A 20799-nucleotide genomic window follows, 5' to 3' on the forward strand; every position below is an offset into this window, starting at 1 on the left:
CACCACAGCATAGAACAGGACACTGGCCACCACAGACTGGTAGAACATGCAGAGGAGCTTCTTGCAGATGTTAAATGATCGAAGCCTCCTCAGAAAGTACAGTCTACTCTGAACCTTCTTATACACATGGTCTGTGTTGCAGGACCAGTTTACTGTCCATCCACACACCGAGGTACTTACAGTTGTCCACTATCTCCACCTCGTCGCCTCTGATGGACACTGGACGTGGCTTTGTCCTGGACCTCCCGAAGTCCAAGACCAGCTCCTTGGTCTTTGAGGTGTTCAGCTGCAAGTGGTTCCTCTCACTCCAGTCCACAAAGTCACGTATCAGACTCCTGTACTCGTCCTCGCTGTTGTCCCTGATGCATCCAACAATAGCAGTGTCGTCAGCATACTTCTGGACGAGACTCAGCTCTGAGTTGTAGCAGAAGTCTGAAGTGTAGATGGTGAAGAGGAGAGGGGCCAGTACTGTCCCCTGAGGTGCTCCTGTACTGCACACCACAGTGTCGGACTTGATATCCTTCAGCCTGACATACTGTGGTCGATCAGTAAAATAATCCGTAATCCAGGAGACCAGACCAGGGTCCACATGCATCTTAGTCAGTTATATATTATTAATATATTTAATTATAATTATATAATTATAATTATATTAACATAATTATTATTATTATTATATATATATATATATATATATATATATATATATATATATATATATATATATATATATATATATATATATATATACGTATATTATAGTCAATATACATTTTATTAAGATTGTTTCTTTACAATGATTGGACGAATGACAGAAATGGAATATTAATTCAACAAATTATTGAATAATACATATTATAACACAAATGAAAGTGTTAGTTAAGTGTTAAATAATCCAAATGATCAGTTTCGCACTTTGACCTCACGAGGGCCACAAAAGGCAGGTTTTTAGTCGCATCTCAAAAGATGACTTTAAAGGGTTCGTGAGGAGAAACGAACCGCGGAGACAGAAGGAGAATCTATCAGCCGGTGACGTCAGAGGCCACACGGGCAGAAGTCGTCTTCCTGTCGCGGTATCAGCATCTTTGTCACCGGAAGTTTCAAACTAAAACCGAGTCTTTCCATTTCCGGACAGAAGACGCGCAAATACACCTAAAAATCAAGCAACTTTTTGTATTTCCAGAAAAAATAAATAGTAGTAATATAATCACATTTTTAATTGGAATTTATATTAAATTAAATATTACAAAATGTATTGTACGGCTTAATGTGTTTGATATCCTTTATTCTTAATTTAAAAATAAACTGAACAACCTTTTTTTTTTATCCAGCAGTAAAATACATTTAAATTGAATAACATGGAGAATAATATTTATATATATATATATATATATTTTTCCCCCCTTTCTTTTTGCTTGACGGCCCCTTATAACAGTCGGTATATAATGTGGCCCCTGAGGAAATTAAATAACTCAACCGTGCTTTAAAGCGTTGGATACTATTTTAAACTCGATTATTTTTAAAGATTCAAATGCTTTCTTTGTGGTTTAACATTTGTCAATGTAATTGTATTTCTATGTTTTTCTAGAGCTTGTTTTAATGTTTAAATCCCCAAAACAAATCTTTATTTAGTTTTTATTTCCATCTCAAAGTTTTGAAATATTTTTAAGTTTTAAATATTTACATTTTATCCAGATTTAAAAACATAATATAAAAGTAAAGTTGTTGTCGAGGGTCGTGTCTATTTATCGTGTCATCAGATGAAAAAATAACAAGAACCGTAAACGTGTCAAAATACATTTTAATATGACTTGTCGATGAGAAATAAATAACATTCATACAAACATGTTGATATATAAAATAAAACACATCCAGAACAGTATAAACAAGTGAGTCAAGTCCGTCTTGACCTAAAGTTAAAAAATAAATAATGCATTTAAATTCAACAACAAAAGAAGAAGAAGAACAAACACAGGCGGACGCTCAGAGTCGCCTCTCGCCGAACTCTCGTCCGGTTTTCTCCGAGCTCCTCCTCACGCGTGATCTCGGGCTTTTACTTCGCCGTCGCATCGGCGTTTTCTTTCTTCTCGTCTCTTTCTTAGGACGAAGTAACACGTGCTGGGAGAGTCTCTTCAGGAACACTGAGGGTTGCTGCGTCTGCAGAAAGAAAAGAGAAAAAAAGAAAAAGGTGATTCAAGGTCTGAGAGAACGTTGACCCTGCAAGACTTCTCAAGGATTTGAACAAATGAGTTTTTTAAAGAAGGAAATAGTAAAAAAACCTTTGAGGAGAATTAATCACACGTGTCAAAGTGAAGATTTCATTGGTTAAGATAAGATAAGAAACAGATTAACAACTGTACAGCGACTTGAAATAACATGATAGACATGTTTAGTCAAAGAAGAAAAACACAAAGATAATTCAGATAAATTGAGTCTCCCAACAATGAAATGAAACATAATATACATAATAACATAATACAGTCGTTGGCAAATACATTTCCTCAGGGGCCACATTTAATCATTGTGAGGGGCCATTATCCAAACAAATAAAGGGAGCGGTAAGTATAAAATAAAGTAAGAAAAATAGAGCGAAATATGATTAAATTATTATTATATTGTATTTTATATCACTATTTTTTTCTTCTTCTTCTTCTTTCAAATATATTTTTAGGTCATTAAATCTTACTAAGGGCCAAAAAATACTCACAAAAACAGGGAAAAAGTGGAGGAAATCAAAAACCCTATAGTCATATTAAGAGACTATCAACACATGAAATAAAAACCAAATGAAATAAGTTTGTTACTACATCATCTTGGACTCGAGGGCCACATCTACTTAACACTTCCTGTTACACACAGTTTCATTCGGGCCCTTCTGTGACTGACTTTGAAAGTCTTGGTCAACAGAGACGAGAGGACGTTGATGGTACGTAAGTAAAGGATGTTGGAGGAAGGATGGACAGAATGGGTGAAGGTGGAGAATGGAACCGCCCCAAAAATGTTGGTTTTACCAAGTTATACTCAACTCCATATGAAGTAAAAACAAAGAAAAATGAAAATATAATTTAAGTTTTCCTCCGAAATGTGTTTATATTTTCTATATTTTCCTATGATTAAATGAAGTCTCACCTTGTGCTGCAGTGTGCTGGGCCTCGCCGTGGTGGTGGTTGCTGTGGTGGTGGGTACGGTGGTGGGTACCGTTGTGATGGTGGTGGGTACGGTGGTGGTGGACGGCTGAGGTTTTGCGCAGTATTTCTCCAGGTGATGGAGTTCACAGCCGGACGCCGACAGACAGCACCTCTCCACGATGCCCCGCCCTCGAGGTCGAGCCCCGTAACCGGACCAGGAGCCTTTACCTGCAGAAGGAAAGTCACCTGAATATCAAACGCCAGGATCGATAACGTCGGTCAGTGGAGTTTAATGTCGAAAAAACAACCGTCGTTAGTTTCAGATCCTTCAATATACCGAACAGATTCCGACATTCGTTGAAGGAAAACAGCCTCTTGGATTGAAAAGCTTGAACACTGTAATCTCTTTGTGTTACGCTATCAAAACATAGTTTCTATTCTTATGTTCTTATAGATATATAGACTTTGTTAATATATCTAAAGTAATAATAATTTTACATAATAAAAAAAAGAGAACAAATTCCAAAGGAAAATTAGGTTTCTAGTTCAAAGCAGACGATCGTTTCATCTATACAAGAACAAAGAGTAAATAAAAAGAACAAATTGCAAAGGAAAATTAGGCTTCTAGTTCACAGCAGTTAATAGTTTCATTTAAACAAGAACAAAGTTTAAATAAAAAGAACAAAGGGAAAAGGGAAATTAGGTTTCTAGATCACAGCAGACAAAAGTTCCATTTAAACAAGAACAAAGTTAAATAAAAAGAACAAATTGCAAAGGAAAATTAGGTTTCTAGTTCAGCAGACGACAGGTTCATTAAAACCAGAACAAAGTTCAAATAAATAAAAAACAAAGGCAAAGGACGACAAAGTGCAAATATAAAGATCCAAGCAAATAATTTTATGCGCTTTAAATTAATATTGGATTCATTTTTATTGTCTAAAGATGACGTATCAATAAAAGGAAATACACGGAAAACTGTATATCCGAGTCATCCGTCATGCAAGTGTGTAATTGTACAAACTTAATTACAAAAAGAACTTGTACTTTCAGATAAATCGAGCTAGAACTGAACACACAATTTGTCATTACAAAGATTGTTTGGTTTGTTGGTTTAATGTGTCCAACACATTTTATTTTTATTTTTTTTTATTTTTTCTTTTCTAATTTATGTTGTTTACTTTATTAAATGTAGTAAACATTAAGATAAACATGATGATTTAAACAGATCTACAGTCGTCGAACTGACCATCACTATGTCGACCGTCACGAGCCTCGAACACACTTTAAAATGTCCATTTTATTTCTGTTCCGAACAGATCTGACGAGTCGTCGTCGGCGCGACCTTCTCCGTGGACCGTGTGCTCAGGGGTCTAGAGTTTAGTCTGCCTCGTCTCTCTCCCACATCCTGACGCATCCTCCACGAGCACCTGCACCTGCACCTGCAGGCTCCTGGTCCTCACAACACCTTCATGTCCACATGCCAGCGTGGGTGGACGGGCCGGACTGTTGTGAAGGCTGCGCTCGCATATCTGCTGTTGAACGACAGCGCTATCGCACACACAAGGCACAGTGTTCTGCCGGCGGTTGTTGGTGTGTGTCGGTGTCGGTGTGTGTGTGTGTGTGTGTGCGCACCAGGTGGCCTTGGTGGCTGAAAGCAGGAGAGAATCAGGTGAAAGGCTCCGAGAGCTCGAGATCCTGTGTCGAGGTGCTGCCGTCACTCCCTGCAGCTGATCCTCATGTTGTGACGCTAAATATGTGCCGTTGTTGTTGTTGTTGTTGCTGCCGTTGAATCCAAATGAGACTATTTAGGGTCAAAGACATCGGTCGTTCCAATCAAATTTAAAAACTCTGAGAGGTCAAGACGACATGGAGACAAACACGGGAGTCTCGGAGAATCGGGGAAAAGCCTGCACGAATAAAAAGGTCTTGAAGGAGTCAGTAGACTCCATTAAAAGTAGATTCTGATCCAAAGACATCAGAGCCCGAGCTGGGGTTTAAGGCTGGATCAGATCACTGATGGAAGGTCTGACCATGAATAGATCGGAAAGTAAGAACCAGAATTTTAAAGTTGATCCTGAAAGAAACTGGAAGCCAGTGAAGAGTTTTAAGGATCAGTGAGAAATGTGAGTTCTTCTACTAGAGCAGCTCAGAATTCTCGCTGCAGAGTTTTCTATTAACTTCAGGCGAGACAGATCCTTCTTGTTTGGACACGAAAATAAACTGTTAAAATAGTCTAAACGAGAGGAAACAAACACATGGATTATAAAATCCAGATCTTGTTGTGACGTCATTTTCCTAAATTGAGAGATTAAACTGGATTAGAACTGAAGTAAACAAAATGTACTATAATTATTATTATATATGTACTGTAATTTGTACTTTTTTTTATTTCAAGTCATTTCGTTTTTTAATAAATATATCCAAAAAAAGTTCACTTGTGTAGAAGAATGTACAGAAATGTCTTTTGATTAAAATCCGTTTTCTGTTTACTAAAGTACCAAATTATCAATTGAGAAAGACAGAGAACTTTAGATTAAAACTGGATGGATTTAAACAAGAATGAATAAAAACTAAAAGTTAAAAAAAAGGGTAGATCTGCAGTGAAACTAAAAAAAATAAAGCGGGAGGTGACAATAAAATAAACAATAAAAGATTAGCAACAATCCAGTCCAGATTAGTCCAGTCCATATTTTACTGATACACAAGCAAACAATCTTCACTTATATAATTCCCTGCAGACAAAACATCGGTCATAATATTTTGGGATGAAGCATAAAAAGACAGAGAATCTTCTCACCGCTATCTCCTCGAACCAAGGACCAGGTCACACTCCACTATCTCTGGTCCTGCTAAATTGAATTGGAGATTCAGGGACGTCCGTGCAGGAGAAGGTACCAAGTATTTGTATGTATAATAAAGAGGTGAACGAGTGAAACAAGAACGTGCTAATGTATGTTTTGATAAAGAGAGGACAGTGTTCACGCCGATCTTCTAGAGGCTGTTTCCTCGAAAGCAAAACTCTTAGATGTCTTCAAAACATCTCCAGATAGAAGGAGTTTCAACAAAGGACGGGATAAAAAGTGTCTCACGTCGACTTTTCTTGTTCGTTTTGAAACTCACCGAAGTAGATCCCGCGATCCCCGCACACGAACATGAGGTCTTCGAGGAGGTCCGAGCCGCAGCGGGGCTTCGCCGCCGCCGAGGGGGCGACCCAGGCCGACACGCACATGCCGGAGAAGAGCATCCACATGACCTGGGAGACACCAGAGCAGAGGTCAAAGGTCATTTGATGGATTGAGAGAAAAAAAAGTTATTTACATTAGCGTCAGTTAAAACGCAATTGTTCCACTGATTCATCTGAGCTTCAAGTTTAATGGCTTTGAGATGTTTCAACGGTTTCTACTCTGGCTCAGGAACATCATCATAACATCATCATCATAATGAGATCACGGTCGTATCTCGAGTCATCAAAGGAAGCTTTGAGCGTCTCTTCACACCTTCTCATGATTGGATCTGACACTTGATCAAGTTTCACAAGAAAACAAAGGGAATTTAATCCTCTTTAATCAATAATATAATTTTCTTGTATTTAAAATAATGTAATACTTAGATTTTACTTATATATTTTAAAGCTTTTACTGATTTTCGATCAGCGACTCATTCCCCGACAATGCTATACGATGCTAAGTGTTAGCATTTAGATTTGCAGACGTTCTTGCCTCAATAACAAGTTTTTTTGTGGAGCAAAGTTTGCTTTACTCAACAAACCTTTACCAAAACTCTGTATTTTACAAAATAAAACCAACTACGATTATATACTTTTGACGCGTTGGTTTTCACATCAAAAGTCTCTGCAGCAGCAACAAGTTAAGATAATACATGTAAGTAAGTAATTTTTATTTGTATAGCGCTTATCTAGACCAGCCATGTAGTAACAAATGAAAAGAACACAAATAAATACAACTATATAAGACATTTAGTGCGCTTTTTAAAGCCTGAAATGCATCCATGATTGAAGTGATATAAAATATATAAATTCAAATATATAAATATTCATATTTAGGTGAAATACTTGACCTACATACTTTTTAAAACAGTTGATTTATTTGACACACTTTTGTTGCCTGAACAAGTTTGTTTTTAGTCATTTCCATAAATTAAAAATGCAAAGTAATGAATGATAAACTAAACCTAAGAATAAACAACTAAAGCACGAACAGTTACATCATAGAAGACGGAGGAACGTTGCCCTGAAACGCAGCGCCTCAGCATCTTACCTTCGGGGCGGCAGCTCTCGCAGCAGGACAGCGCGACGACTTCATCCCGTCAGCGTGAGAGTGAGCGAAGCTCAGACCTTTTGTCCTCCAGCGGCAACAAAAAAGAAAAGGGGAGGACACGGAGGCCTCGAACCTCCTCCCTTCGCCTCATCCTCACCCGCCTGATATCAAGAGCTCCACAACTGTCCCACTTCAGCTCCAATCTAGACCTGATAAGCGTTTTCACGGCGGACGGATGAGTCAAACTCCACAGATAGTTTCTATCAGATCTGAGAGACGAGACGTCAGACCCGTTACACACTTGAACGTTTCTACGGTGACACTCCGATTTCCTCCCACATTGGGCTGAATCACAGATTCATAAATCGTCATAAGCTTCGCTCGTCATTACAATACGAGCAGGAAAGGATGTGAACACCTGACCAGGTGAAGATGCAAGAAGCTCCAAACTCTATGGTCAGATTTGTGGTTCTTTGATAAGAGGGAGGAGGTGAGTTTGTCTCGCTATCAGTCCAGTTCATAAAAACAAACTTATTTAGCCGCGTCCTTGATATACATGTCACGACTTAATCGTCGCCTTATCTCGCGCTACATATTTACACGTCTTACTGTGACAGTTTATGATGTTTAAGTGACAAGTTGCAAAGTCGGGTTAATATATTGTACATTCATTTATTATAATAAAAGAGAATAACATGTCATTATTTGTATTTTTCGTTGCCAGTTTCACCGCTGTGTTTTCTGTGCAATGACAATAAAAGAAAGTTTAAAGTCTTTATTTTTGTCACTGATCTGATCCAGCCTTACATCCCAGCTCGGGCTCTGAGGTCTGTGGATCAGAATCTACTGATGGTTCCTGAACACGGTTCAGGACCAGAGGAGAGAAATCCTTCCAGACTGTTGCTCCTAAGCTTTGGAACGATCTCTGTGTTTGATGATCTACTGACTCCTTCAAGAAACATATTAAGACGTTTTTAATTGTTCAGGCTTTTCCTTGATTTTCTTGAACTCCTGTTGTGTTATCAGTTTTATCTTGATCTTTAAAGTATATACTTTATTAAATATTGTTTTGATTGTTTAAGCGCTTTGTGATCCTGGTCTGGAAAAGCGCTATACAAATAAAAATGACTTACTTACTTACATTTAAGCAAAATGCAAATAATAAATGCATAAATCTCAGGATACACTGACTGTTTTGAACTTTCAAGATTTTTCAACACTTTCAGTGTTTTGAGAGTCTCGGCCTTCAAAGTGGAGGAGTGGATGGAAGCGATACTGCACAAAGAAAACATGGCATTAGCCGTCACATTATGACCACTTCGATGTCCCCCAGGTTTTAATCTGAGGCAACATTATTTATCGAGAATTTAAAAAAATCATACGATGGTTAAAAACTCAATAACATAACAAAACATAAATCCATTTATTGAAAGATTCTTAAGATGAAAACAAGAATGTATATAGAAAGTAAGTAATTTGTATTTATATAGCACTTTTCCAGACCAGGGTCACAAAGCGCTAAAACAATCAAAACAATATTCAATAAAGTATATACTTTAAAGGTCAAGATAACACTGAGAACACAACAGGAATTCCAGAAAAAGCCTGAACAAATAAAAACGTCTTAAGATGTTTGCTAAATAGTTCACAGCTGAAAAATAAAAATGCAAAAGGAAGTACTATTTTGCCATTAAAAAAAACGTATTTAATCTTATAAACAATTCCTTAAAAAAAAAAGGTGAAAAATCAGAAGAAACGGTCAAATAAAAAGGAAGAAAAGTCAACAACAAAAAAGATCTTTAAACTCTATATGTAGCATTAAAATCGTTTATCATTTGGTCATTTTAAATGTTCTATTTCATAGAACCATTTTTTACGTCATGCAGGCCATATCTATAAATTCAATTGTTTTTCTAGTACGACTTTTACAATTGTTGCAAAATGAACGTTTGTTTTCAGTTTATATATTTATTTATTTTTTCAATTAAAAATCTGGAAATATTTTGAAGTTATTCAAAAACATTGACGTTGTTGTTTTTCCTCAGATCCGCTTCCTCCGCTGACGCGCGTCACGTGATCCGGAGCAAAGAACCCCCTCCGCGGAACAAGAAGTCCATTTAGATCCAGATCTTGATCCAGAACCTTGTTCGAAACGAAACTACCATCTTCCGTGGAGCAGGTCAGAACCCTTGTTTGTTGTGCAGAGATAGATAAAGTCAGTTTCGCTTCTGAAATATGTATTTTTAAATTGAATTTAAATCGTTTAAGTTGTTTATAAGCTCGTGCGTCAGTATTGCAGTATTGCTTGTTTTTTTTATCTCGAATCCTACGTGTGTTTGCAAACAAAAGTTCGCATAAACTTTTGCGTCAATAATAAGTCCAGACAGTTATTCGAATGATGGACGAGTTGTGACGCTGCGAGCGACGGTCGATCACGTGACCACTCAAGACGATAACAAAGTCCAGGAAAAACAGCTGATCCCGAATAATCGAGACATTTTATCACATATGTTCCGAATCATCTACGACCAAATAATTCAGAAATGCTTTCAACTTGTGGCTGCAAATATGTTGTTAAAAAAAAGTACAAAAACAGGAAGTATTTTGGTGAACATATCAAAAATATGTTGTTTTAATGTAGTGTTTATTATTTGTTGAGGCTTTTCTTCTATTTTCTGGAACTCATGTTGTGTTATCAGTTTTATCTTTACCTTTAAAGTATATACTTTATTGAATATTGTTTTGATTGTTTAAGCGCTTTGTGACCCTGGTCTGGAAAAGCGCTCTATAAATAAAAATTACTTACTTACTTATTTTAATTTAAAAAACGTTATGAGACCTGCAAATTAAAATAAATAAGCTTGCAAATACAGACTATTTTTGTGTTAAAATAAACAAACACATAAAGGTCCAGTAGGTCTATTAATTAATGACAAAAGTAACTATATCATGTTCATCTTAAAAGGCACCATGTCCAGGACAAAGCTGGAGGCTTGCAGGGAGAGATTCCGATCGGAGCTGGACGGCGTGGTGGACTTCTGGATGAAACACTCTCACGACACGGTGCACGGGTAAGAGTCAACACACTTATGAACACACTTAGTGTTGAAACTATAGCGACCAGCAGTGACAGCTGTTCATATGTTCCAGTGGCTTCTTCACGTGTCTGGGGAAGGACGGGTCCGTGTACGACGAGCTGAAGTACGTCTGGCTGCAGGGTCGACAGGTCGGTGTGGCTTCGAAAACATCGATACGCTTGAATATCACCTTTTTTTTTCTCTTCATGATACTGTATCAATGTCTTGTTTTTATTTAGACTGTGGAATAAAATGTGTTAGGCTTTCAAAACAGCTTTATCATAGTTATTTTATGGTTTATAATTCAATGTGTATATATATATATATATATTTGCAATTAGCATGCGTATATCCACAGCACTTGTTCATTTTTGTGTTGAAAATAAACTCCCGGCCACAAGATGGCCGCAGTCATAACGTTTGCTATGCTTAAGGAACAATAACATCCCACAAGATCCAGGGGCTGACTGAGGACGAGAGGATACAGTGACTCCAGCAACTTTTAAAGCTGATGTTTGGACATTTTTTGGTTTGAAAACAAATGAAAGCAGTTACGACTTCATCAAGAGTCATGTGGTCTGTAAATACTACAACACCAGAGTCAAGTACTCGACAATACTACACATATATCCCTTGTTACTACAGTATCACAATATACCATATTGTTGCCCCTTTTATTGTACCAGATTCTTGATATTACACAGCCCTTCTTTAAACCAAACTACTTTAAAATTATTTTACTGGTAGTTGAAGTATGTAGAGTTGGTGTAGTAAATGGTTTGAAAACTCTTAAGTCTTTAGGAAAATATACGAGTAGAAAGGATACAACAACAAGTTAAAATATTATACTATAATACTACTATATTGTGAGGGGATATTTGGAGGCGATGTCAAATGAACGAATGAAAGGCAAGGCCATCACAGTAGCTGGTAAAGACACAGGAGAGTCCAGTACAGTGTCAGGATAGGAAACAATCTGGCAACACAATATAAATGTTTGTCAGATAAAATGTATTTTGTTGCAGGTGTGGATGTATTCTCGACTGTACCGCACCGTTGAACGGTTCCGGCGACCCGAGATACTTGAAGCGGCAAAGGCTGGTCAGTAAAAAGTGAAACTAACTCGTGTTAAAAGCTAATAAACTTGAGAGAAACGTCTGTTCTTCAGGTGGTGATTTTCTCAGGAAGTTCGCACGAGTCTCCAACAGCAGTGGTCAGTGGAAGTGTGCCTTCTGTCTGACCAGAGATGGGAAAGCAGTCAAAGTCCAGAGGAGCATATTCAGCGAGTGCTTCTACATCATGGCTCTGGACGAGCTGAGCAGAGTCACCGGGGACGACAGCATGAAGGTACCGTCAGACGAGGACCTGGTCTGAACCTCAACGATCTTAACACCTCCTCGACATGGTCCTCAGCTGGAGGCCGCACAGATGATGGAGCAGCTGATCTTCTGGGTTCACACGGACTCGACGGGCCTCGGTCGACCTCGGCTCCCCGGCGACGCTCCCACCAGCAGCATGGCCGTTCCCATGATGCTCCTGTGTCTGCTGCAGCAGCTGACCGAGGGCAGAGGTCAGGAGGTCGCCGACAAGTACTCGGATCTGGGCAAGTTGTGTGTCCAGGAGATCTTACAGCACGTCCAGGTGAGCAGGCGAGGAAGGTGAAAAGTCAAAATCTGATCAAACTCCTCTCAGAGAGGCGGGACCGCCATTTTGGAGAACGTGACCCCGGAGGGAGGCGAGCTACCGGGCTGCCAGGGCCGACTGCAGAACCCAGGTAAGAACACGACCTCCGTTCATCGGAACATTCTTGGATCTTAATTCCCGGGCGTCGGGTCCAGGTCATGCCCTGGAGGCGGGTTGGTTCCTGCTTCAGCACGGGCGACAGCAGCAGGACCAGGACCTCATGACCACTGCCATCGACAAGTTCGTGGACCTTCCGTTCAACTCTGGCTGGGACAAACAGTACGGGGGACTCTTCTACTTCCTGGATGTGGATGGTCACTGCCCCACACAGGTTTCCTTCATCAGCTCTTTTTTTTACTTAGCGCTATTGCCTCAAAGCAAGAAGGTTGCAGGTTCGCATCCCAGTCTGTGACAAGTTTGTATATTCTCCCTGTGTTGCGTTGGTTTACTCCGGGCACTCCGGTTTCCTCCCACAGTCCAAAAACAAACTAAGGTTGATTGGGAAATTGGGGAACATAATGTTGTGATACTGTAGTAACAAGTATATGTGTAGTATTGTCCAGTACTTGACTCTGGTGTTGCAGAATTTACAGACCACATGACTCTTGACGAAGTCGTAACTACTTTTATTTGTTTTGAAACTAAAATACGTCCAAACATCAGCTTTAAAAGCTGCTGGAGTCACTGTATCCTCTCATCCTCAGTCAGCCCCAGGATCTTGTGGGATTTTATTGTTCCTTAAGCATAGCAAACGTTATGACTGCTGCCATCTAGAGGCCGGGAGTTTATTTGCATCACAAAAAAAGATGCTGGAGTCAATTGTATCCTCTCGTCCTCAGTCAGCCCCAGGATCTTGTGGGATTTTATTGTTCCTTAAGCATAGCAAACGTTATGACTGCTGCGATCTTGTGACCGGGAGTTTATTTTCATCACAAAAAAAGATGCTGGAGTCGACTGTATCCTCTCGTCCTCAGTCAGCCCCAAGATCTTGTGGGATTCTATTGTTCCTTAAGCATAGCAAACGTTATGACTGCTGCGATCTTGTGGCCGGGAGTTTATTTGCATCACAAAAAAAGATGCTGGAGTCGACTGTATCCTCTCGTCCTCAGTCAGCCCCAAGATCTTGTGGGATTTTATTGTTCCTTAAGCATAGCAAACGTTATGACTGCTGCGATCTTGTGGCCGGGAGTTTATTTGCATCACAAAAAAAGATGCTGGAGTCGACTGTATCCTCTCGTCCTCAGTCATTACCAGGATTCCCTTGTTCCTTTAGCAGAGCAGGACACTGCCATCTAGCTATTGAAATATTAAGATATAAACCATAAATTAACTATGATAAAAACAATATGGGGTTCATCCATTTTGACACCCCCCCCCCCTAATATTGAGTGTGTCACTTCCTGTCTGTCCAGTTGGAGTGGAGCATGAAGCTGTGGTGGCCTCACTGTGAGGCCCTCATCGCCTTCCTCATGGTCTACAAACAAACCAAGGACCCACAAGTGCTGGAGAAGTTCCTCCAAGTGTTCGACTACACGTTCAGCCACGTGAGTTTATCAGCGAGTCGGCTCATTTTTCGGTCCATGGTTCAACCCCGAGGTTAACTGTCGACCTCCAGTTCCCAGACGCCGCGGCAGGCGAGTGGTTCGGCTATCTGACGCAGGAAGGGAAAGTAGTTCTGGATTTTAAGGGAGGACCATTTAAAGGTTTGACATTAACGCGCTCAAATAAAGCGCCAAACGTGCGACTCAGCAGATCTGTTTCCTTCCTCAGGATTCTTCCACGTCCCTCGTTGTCTGTACATGTGCGAGCAGATGTTGGACGAAATACTTGCAGACGAGCAGTGATCGGATGTCAACACTACGGCGCAAAATAGGGAAGCGGTTCTTCAGGGTTTTATCTGTCAATCAACTTATAATCATTTGACTTGCGTTGATAATTGTGATCAGGTCTTGAGAAATTCTGCTGGTCTTTCGGTCTTTCAGTTGCCAAACTAAACCCAAGTATTTCCAAATGACTCTCACGGTCATGTGATCAGATCGTTTGATTGTTGAATTTCAGGCTCTTTACGAATGTAATTCATGAGAAAATAAAGTGTTGAGTTCATCGAAACAACTTGTGAAACCAACCCTTGTATAAAAGTATATGGTGTGACATTTAAAAATGACAAATTTGAACATATTTTATTAATATTATAAGAATATATCCATAATAATATGTGGAAAAGGTTTTTGGAAAATCTAAACAAAGATGTATTTACTAAAAATAATTATTTAATACCATCACCATTTTATATACATTTAAAAAAATACTGGAAATACACTTTTATATATTTATATTCCTTGTCCATCACTTGTTTCTCCTCACGTCTGTAGCGCTCAGCAGTCGGTCCCAAGAGTGCAAAACCAAAGTCAACTTTATCCTCATGGATCCGGTAAACAGTAGGAGATGAACGTGGAATCCGCTCCGAAAGAACCAGACTGACTGCAGGATTCCCTACCTGCTCACTGGATCAACCTGTAGAAGATCCAGCAGACGAACACGATCCAGTGGCTGGCCCAGTTCAGCTCGGACCACCTCTGGATGGTGTGAGAGGCCGTGTAGACCTGCAGGAGGAGAGGAAGAGGATCAGCAAGAACCGACGGACAAAACTATCTCTTGAATCGAAACCGGCTTTTACCTCGTCCACCTCTTGCTCGTCCAGCCCCGGGTCGAACATGGAGCCCAGGTACGTCAGGTGGAAGATGGTCAGCAGAGAGAAGAGCAGGTTCAGCAGCTTCACCCAAACTTCCTGCTCAGCAGTGAAGACCAGAGTTAGAATCCTCATGAGTCGCACGTGACAAACGCTTGATGGACAGTGACGATCGAACCAGAAAATCAGTCGCTAAGCAACCATAGAAGCAAGAGTCCAACATGTCCTTCTTCCCTCTCTGGAGCTCAAATTTAATCTTTATTTTTATTAAGTGCAAATACAGAGCTCACATTCTTAATCTTTTTCATTGAAAATCATAAAATCTTTAAAACACTTTGACAGAAAAGAAAGGTAAAATATTATAATAAGATATAAAATGTCATATAACAAACTAAGGGTGGTTGCCATAATAAACCTTAAACCATTTAAACCACATTTTCATAGTGATTTATTTAGTTTCATTTAAACTTTCAAGATGCTGTTAGAAAAAAACAAGAGTGTGTGTATTTGTGTGTGTGTGTGTGTGTGTGTGTGCGTTTACCTTTTTGTGCTGGTGGGAGCAGTCAGCCGGGCAGGGTCTGGACATGATACAGGCACTGAAGATGGTCGCCAGCCTTTTTCTCAGAACTGAGGAACGAAAAAGTGCAACAAAAAAAAGTATCTTGTCAAGTTAAAGACCATGTACAGGAGCATTAGAATTTGGATCATTTCAGAAATTTAATAATTCGTTTTTTATATATATATATATATATTTTCATTATCTGAACAAAATGCAGAGAAGCTCTGAATTCATGAAAAATGAAACCTCTCCAGGGATGACCCTCATCAGAGAAGAGAAGATCTCACCGTGCTCCACGTACGTGATGAAGCCCAGAGAGAGAAGAACAGCTCCCAGGTGGAAACTCAGCCCCTGAACAGCAGAACTTCTACGTCACGACGTCTTATTAAAAGAAATAAAGTGGTACTCACGTGCAGCAGGGCGCTGGCCGTGTACGTCATCAGGATGGCGGCAAACGTCCCGAGCTTCATGGCGTTCTTGAACACATCTTGTAAGCAAACGTGGAGAATTAGTTTTGAGTCGTCGCTCCCTTTATGCAGATGAAATACATCTCTGGGTTCATTTAGAAAACCTTTTGCATCTTTTAGCTTTTACTTTTGAAATGGCGCCTAAACAAAGCAATATTTCCCTTTATTTTACGACAATTAAGTTAATTTCAAATTGATATAAACTGGTGTTGTATCACTATTATTTTGTAGCAGTAAACAGATTAACTTATGGTAAGTGAACATGAAAGCTCTGGTGCTCACAGCTTTTCAGCCACCGGGACATTGGGATGTTCCAGGACGTCACCACCAGCACCATGGAGCGCGGCATCTCAACGTGGGACGGTTTCACCACAGCCAAGTCCCTGAGGAGGAAGAGATGATGCATTGAACACTGAAGAACAACAACACCAGCCTCATGCCGACATTGTTTCCCCTGGTCTAGAAAAGCGCAATACAAATATTACTTACTTATCATTACATATTTCTTTAATATATTTTTTTAAAAGAAAAAACATGTTTGCTTCACATTCTTCATTAAGGGATTATTTAAGAAAATCTAAAGTCTGCTATTTATGATGAAACTATTCTAATATTAATACACAAAGTACATGACACAGGTTTAGTTTGGGTTAAAACGATGTTAAATGCTTTACAAACTCACTTTAAATGGTGTTGATCATGGATGAGATGATGATGAAGTTTGAAAGGTCGACAGAAAACTTGGTATCTGTCATTTCTAAAGTAGTTATTGAGAGTTTCATGTATTAAAACTATGTTTACATGATCATGAACGAAAGATTTCCAGCAGCTTTTTCTGTTTCAACTCGGTAAATAACCTCAGCAGCAACCGACTACATGAAGCAGGATATAAACTATTGTTAATCTATACTAGATGTGTTAATATATCCTGTGTTTGTCTAATGATGTTAAAATTTGATTGTGTTTATTTAATTAATATCATTATTTAATTGCGAAACCTAATTGAATTTGAAGCAGGGAAGACTATTAGTTTGCTTAACTTGTGTTGTTCTAAACACCTGCACATCGTTTTATTTTGCCAAATTAGAAAAACAAGAACATTTTGAGCATAATACCACGATTATAACGATAACAGTCATCATGTTGGTCACAATAACCGCCACATTTTTTTACCGTAACATTCACAGGATTTAATATGGGTTTGTTTTCAAAATGATTTTTTGATTTGTTCAATTGAACTCATATTCAATGCATAAATAATTGGATAAAATAAAAGTCATAAAGATAAAAAACAACAATAAAAACATGGAATGAAGATAAATAAAAGTATCCATCCATATATAGTATATACATACACAAAAACCTACATACATTTATATTTTCCAACTGACTATGCCATTGTGAAAACTCAAGTTTCCGGTTTATTAAAGTTTAAATGTCTGACTCACCATTTTAAGTTGTCTTTCTCTCTGGTGCAGCCGGCGCCGGCCAGCATGCACGTACCCTCGCTCAGGTGACCCACAAAATAGTTACTGAAATGGAAGGAGAGGGCGTTCTCATAGGCCCAGAGCCACCTGCGGAAAAACATCCGAAGGAAGGAATCGCTCACTTAATTATGAAGTGAAATATGATCCGATTATTGACACGAGACGTGAATCTCATACTTCTGTGTGACAGCGTTTCCCTCGATGGGGACGAAGAGAGGGAAGAGATACGGTGTGACGCAGGTGGACATCAGGAGGCAGAGTTGACTCTTCACGAGTCTGTGCGACGACGTCAGGAACCAGGATCCGCTCTGAGGAGAACACGTCATCATCTCAGTCACGGTTTGTGTTCAGGTCCTCGTGACTTCTTACCAGCTTTTGACCTGCGATGGCGTCGCTGTAGGCAGAGAAGCTGATCCAAGGCCCGAAAACAACCGTGCCCACGAACAGAAGATATCCCAGGAGCTCGGTGGGCGAGGGGAGGCTGTGCAGGGCTCCTCTGTCCAGGTCAAAGGCCACGGAGATGACCTTCATCACCACGACCATCTGAGAGCCTTCAAATAAAACAATAAAATCAGATAAATGATAATCTCGATGTCTTTAAATTGAACATTTAAGCTTTATTACCTCTTATTTTTTGCCAGATAACCGGGTCAATTAGATGCATCTCCCTGTGAGAGGAAAACAATAGTTTCATCTACAAACTGACAACACAATGAGGAGAACAATCAAAGGTCAAACCGTTTCTCACCCGATCAAGAGGTAGATGAGGACGGCGGCAGAGACGAAGAGTCCCCTGCTGTCAGATTTTTGACTTAACACCAAGGTGAGGTAGCAGAGGACGCAGAGCAGCAACACCCACAACATGTGCGCCTCGAAGAACAGAAACAGACTGTAGGCCCCGGTCAGCAGCGACACCAGATGCTTCACTGATCCAGGGACGTTTCCTGAAGAAAGCAGGGGAGTTAAAGACCGACGTAAAAGCTAACTGTCTCTAAAGTAGGGATTCTCATTGGTGCCTCGATACAAATATGTAAGATGCGGCTGCATCGGTAGATTCAGGTGCATTGGATTTCATTTGCAGGGAATTCACGATGCATCAGCATCTAGACTTTTTGCATCGGCGAATGCAATGGTAACGTCGTGTTCCGAGGCAACCTTCACACACCCTTGCGTCCTCCGGCGCTGACATGAAGTTACAAGACAACTAACTTGGACAAAGATCGACACCAAGTCAGGTTAAATAGATCATGTCTTGAAGCAAGTGTCTGGGGAAATTAGTATTGCTGAATCGCCAGCATTTTAAAGTTATTTTGCTTATATTCTTAAAAGTTTTTATAAGTTTGAAAACGTTTACATTTACGTGTTAAATTTCCCAAATTCTTATTTATCTCGTAGAATTCCATCGTTACTGCTGTGAACACATGCGTGTGCTCTAGCTGAACAAACTGAACTATGTATTTTTTATTGTTATTTGTTTTGCTCTTTTGAAAACCACCAGTGAGGGAACAGTGGATACATTCATAGAACTATTACACACAGTAAATCAAAACTGTGCTTTACTAGACTTTACATATCAAACCCAATTATCCTATAATAAAGTCATATCGTGAGCACATCGTTCTTGAATCATATTGTGAAGATGAGAGATTTCGTCAGTGCATATCAGTGTATCGTATCGTATCGTGTCGACCTTAGTTGTGGAGATATACATCCCTACTCTAGAGTATTTTTATGTTGAAGGTAGCTTCACACATCACCCAGCAACACACATCCTACTTTTAGGAGCTTGTAGGATCCTCTGAGGCTTTCTAATGTAAGTAATGTAAGTTAGTAATTTGTATTTATATAGCGCTTTTCCAGACCAGGGTCACAAAGCGCTTAAACAATCAAAACAATATTCAATAAAATATATACTTTAAAGGTCAAGATAACACTGAGAACAACACAGGATTTCCAGGAATTCAAGGAAAAGCCTGAGCAAATAAAAACGTCTTAAGATGTTTCTTGAAGGAGTCAGTAGATCATCAAACACAGAGATCGTTCCAAAGCTTAGGAGCAACAGCCTGGAAGGATTTCTCTCCTCTGGTCCTGAACCGTGTTCAGGAACCATCAGTAGATTCTGATCCACAGACCTCAGAGCCCGAACTGGGGTGTAAGTCTGAATCAGATCAGTGATGTAAGGAGGAGCCCGACCATGAATAGCTCTGGAAGTAAAATGAAAACTCTGAAAGTAATGGCAAAAATACAAACCCAGTCTGAAGAAGAGTCTGTTGAGGAGACAGAGAAGCAGCAGCTTCCACATCTGCAGGAGGATCTGATGGAGCGTGGACAGACCACAGCTCTCTGCCAGCTCCCACCACACCTCCAGCCTGCTGCTGATGTCCATCCTGCACACACAGAGAAAACTAGTACAAGAATACATTTAAAAAATATATTTTAAAAAAGAATCTAGAGGAAAGTACAACTATTTACTTGACAGCAAATGAATTATTTTAATACATTTTTTTGTGTGCGATTATTTTTATTTTTGTCTGCGTTCAACCGTCGACGATAATACGTTTATCCAGATTTAATGTCAATAAAACCGCATCTTTAACTAAATCACTTGCGGTCGCATCGTCGCAAAAACGCTACTTTCCACTGTTTTATCGTTTCGTGAAAAAAAAACTTTCATTCCAGAAGCGAACAACATGGATCCAAACACAAGCGGTTCTTTCTCACCTGACGCGCAGACAAAACGAACCAGAACCAAACTTTACATTTGTTCCTTTTTTTCCCTACTTTCCTGCATCATTTTTCTTCTTCTATTGTCGTTTTTTTTTTAATGTTCAACTTGAATAGCTGTGTGGCGCCATCTGCTGCCCGGGAGTAACGAGTACTTGCATCAGTGACGATTTTGACGTCATCACCACGTCACCCTCACACTCCGCCCTTTGTTTTTAAACGCTTTTTTCTTTCTTTTTAGAATTAAAAGTCAAAGTATAAACCGACATCAAGCTCTTTGTGGAACCTGTTCCATTCTTTTATTATTATTCTCGACACATTTCGTAAGTTATTTAATTCTTTAATTTCACTTATTTCCGTTTACTTTACTCTTTATTTCCTTTTTGTTGTTTTGATCGAAATTCCTTGACTTTTACTGGTACTTTGTGATACTTTAAAGTTTATCTTTTTGATATTGTGCGCTCATTTTCCGAAAACTCCCTTAACCCTTTGTGGCCTTCTCTAGTTTAAAATGTTTATTTAAAGGTAAATACATGTACATGTTGTATTTTACTCGACTTTTGTAGTTTGATAGGGTCAGTTCAAGGTTAACCTTAACTCACAATAACATGGTAACTATTGTATTGGATTATGAGGGTTTTTGAAAGTTAAATGTGTGTTTAAAGTTTGTATTTTAACTGTGTATTGTTTTGTTGTTTAAGCGCTTTT

General features: G+C 39.3%; 3 protein-coding genes across 4 annotated transcripts; 1 reads left to right on the top strand and 2 right to left on the bottom strand.

The window, feature by feature from the left end:
* Nucleotides 1-1983: 1983 nt before the first annotated feature.
* On the bottom strand, nucleotides 1984-7450 carry igf3 (insulin-like growth factor 3). Its single transcript, XM_087781489.1, has 4 exons — nucleotides 7406-7450; nucleotides 6249-6381; nucleotides 3130-3374; nucleotides 1984-2157 (listed from the first exon to the last, which is right to left on the bottom strand). Exons 1-4 carry the CDS (start codon nucleotides 7448-7450, stop codon nucleotides 1984-1986), a joined length of 597 nt encoding a protein of 198 aa, XP_087637615.1.
* Nucleotides 7451-9450: 2000 nt separating this feature from the next.
* On the top strand, nucleotides 9451-14160 carry renbp (renin binding protein). The gene is made up of 11 exons (XM_087781501.1): nucleotides 9451-9584; nucleotides 10371-10476; nucleotides 10556-10631; nucleotides 11508-11583; nucleotides 11651-11829; nucleotides 11896-12123; nucleotides 12175-12256; nucleotides 12321-12496; nucleotides 13578-13709; nucleotides 13781-13868; nucleotides 13936-14160. Exons 2-11 carry the CDS (start codon nucleotides 10376-10378, stop codon nucleotides 14007-14009), a joined length of 1212 nt encoding a protein of 403 aa, XP_087637627.1. The 5' UTR covers nucleotides 9451-9584; nucleotides 10371-10375; the 3' UTR covers nucleotides 14010-14160.
* Nucleotides 14161-14289: 129 nt separating this feature from the next.
* On the bottom strand, nucleotides 14290-20173 carry LOC148059157 (protein-serine O-palmitoleoyltransferase porcupine-like). Of its 2 annotated transcripts, XM_087781500.1 has the most exons (13): nucleotides 20089-20173; nucleotides 19618-19754; nucleotides 18116-18311; nucleotides 17992-18035; nucleotides 17737-17918; nucleotides 17545-17675; nucleotides 17329-17454; nucleotides 16163-16263; nucleotides 15824-15900; nucleotides 15701-15764; nucleotides 15396-15481; nucleotides 14843-14953; nucleotides 14290-14768 (listed from the first exon to the last, which is right to left on the bottom strand). In XM_087781500.1, the coding sequence occupies exons 2-13, from the start codon at nucleotides 19751-19753 to the stop codon at nucleotides 14667-14669; spliced, it is 1356 nt and encodes a 451-aa protein (XP_087637626.1). In that variant the 5' UTR covers nucleotide 19754; nucleotides 20089-20173; the 3' UTR covers nucleotides 14290-14666. The 2 variants fall into 2 exon arrangements, with proteins under 2 accessions (XP_087637626.1, XP_087637625.1); XM_087781499.1 differs by having other exon boundaries at nucleotides 14290-14953.
* Between the last annotated feature and the right edge of the window lie 626 nt (nucleotides 20174-20799).

The sequence above is a fragment of the Callionymus lyra genome, chromosome 19 (assembly GCF_982586985.1).
Source record: "Callionymus lyra chromosome 19, fCalLyr1.hap1.1, whole genome shotgun sequence".
Classification (NCBI taxonomy): domain Eukaryota; kingdom Metazoa; phylum Chordata; class Actinopteri; order Syngnathiformes; family Callionymidae; genus Callionymus; species Callionymus lyra.

Bases quoted from the DNA above. Each gene is read 5' to 3' on its own strand.
- renbp (XM_087781501.1), top strand. From the start codon at position 10,376: ATGTCCAGGACAAAGCTGGAGGCTTGCAGGGAGAGATTCCGATCGGAG. The intron at 11,584-11,650 runs GTCAGTAAAAAG...TCTGTTCTTCAG, and splicing joins ACTTGAAGCGGCAAAGGCTG to GTGGTGATTTTCTCAGGAAG. The intron at 12,124-12,174 runs GTGAGCAGGCGA...AACTCCTCTCAG, and splicing joins AGATCTTACAGCACGTCCAG to AGAGGCGGGACCGCCATTTT.
- LOC148059157 (XM_087781499.1), bottom strand. From the start codon at position 19,753: ATGGACATCAGCAGCAGGCTGGAGGTGTGGTGGGAGCTGGCAGAGAGC. The intron at 15,765-15,823 runs GTGAGTACCACT...TCTGCTGTTCAG, and splicing joins CGGCCAGCGCCCTGCTGCAC to GGGCTGAGTTTCCACCTGGG. The intron at 15,482-15,700 runs GTGAGATCTTCT...TTCGTTCCTCAG, and splicing joins CATCACGTACGTGGAGCACG to TTCTGAGAAAAAGGCTGGCG.
- igf3 (XM_087781489.1), bottom strand. From the start codon at position 7,450: ATGAAGTCGTCGCGCTGTCCTGCTGCGAGAGCTGCCGCCCCGAAG. The intron at 3,375-6,248 runs GTGAGTTTCAAA...TTTGATATTCAG, and splicing joins GGATCGCGGGATCTACTTCG to GTGACTTTCCTTCTGCAGGT. The intron at 2,158-3,129 runs GTGAGACTTCAT...TTCTTTCTGCAG, and splicing joins CCAGCACACTGCAGCACAAG to ACGCAGCAACCCTCAGTGTT.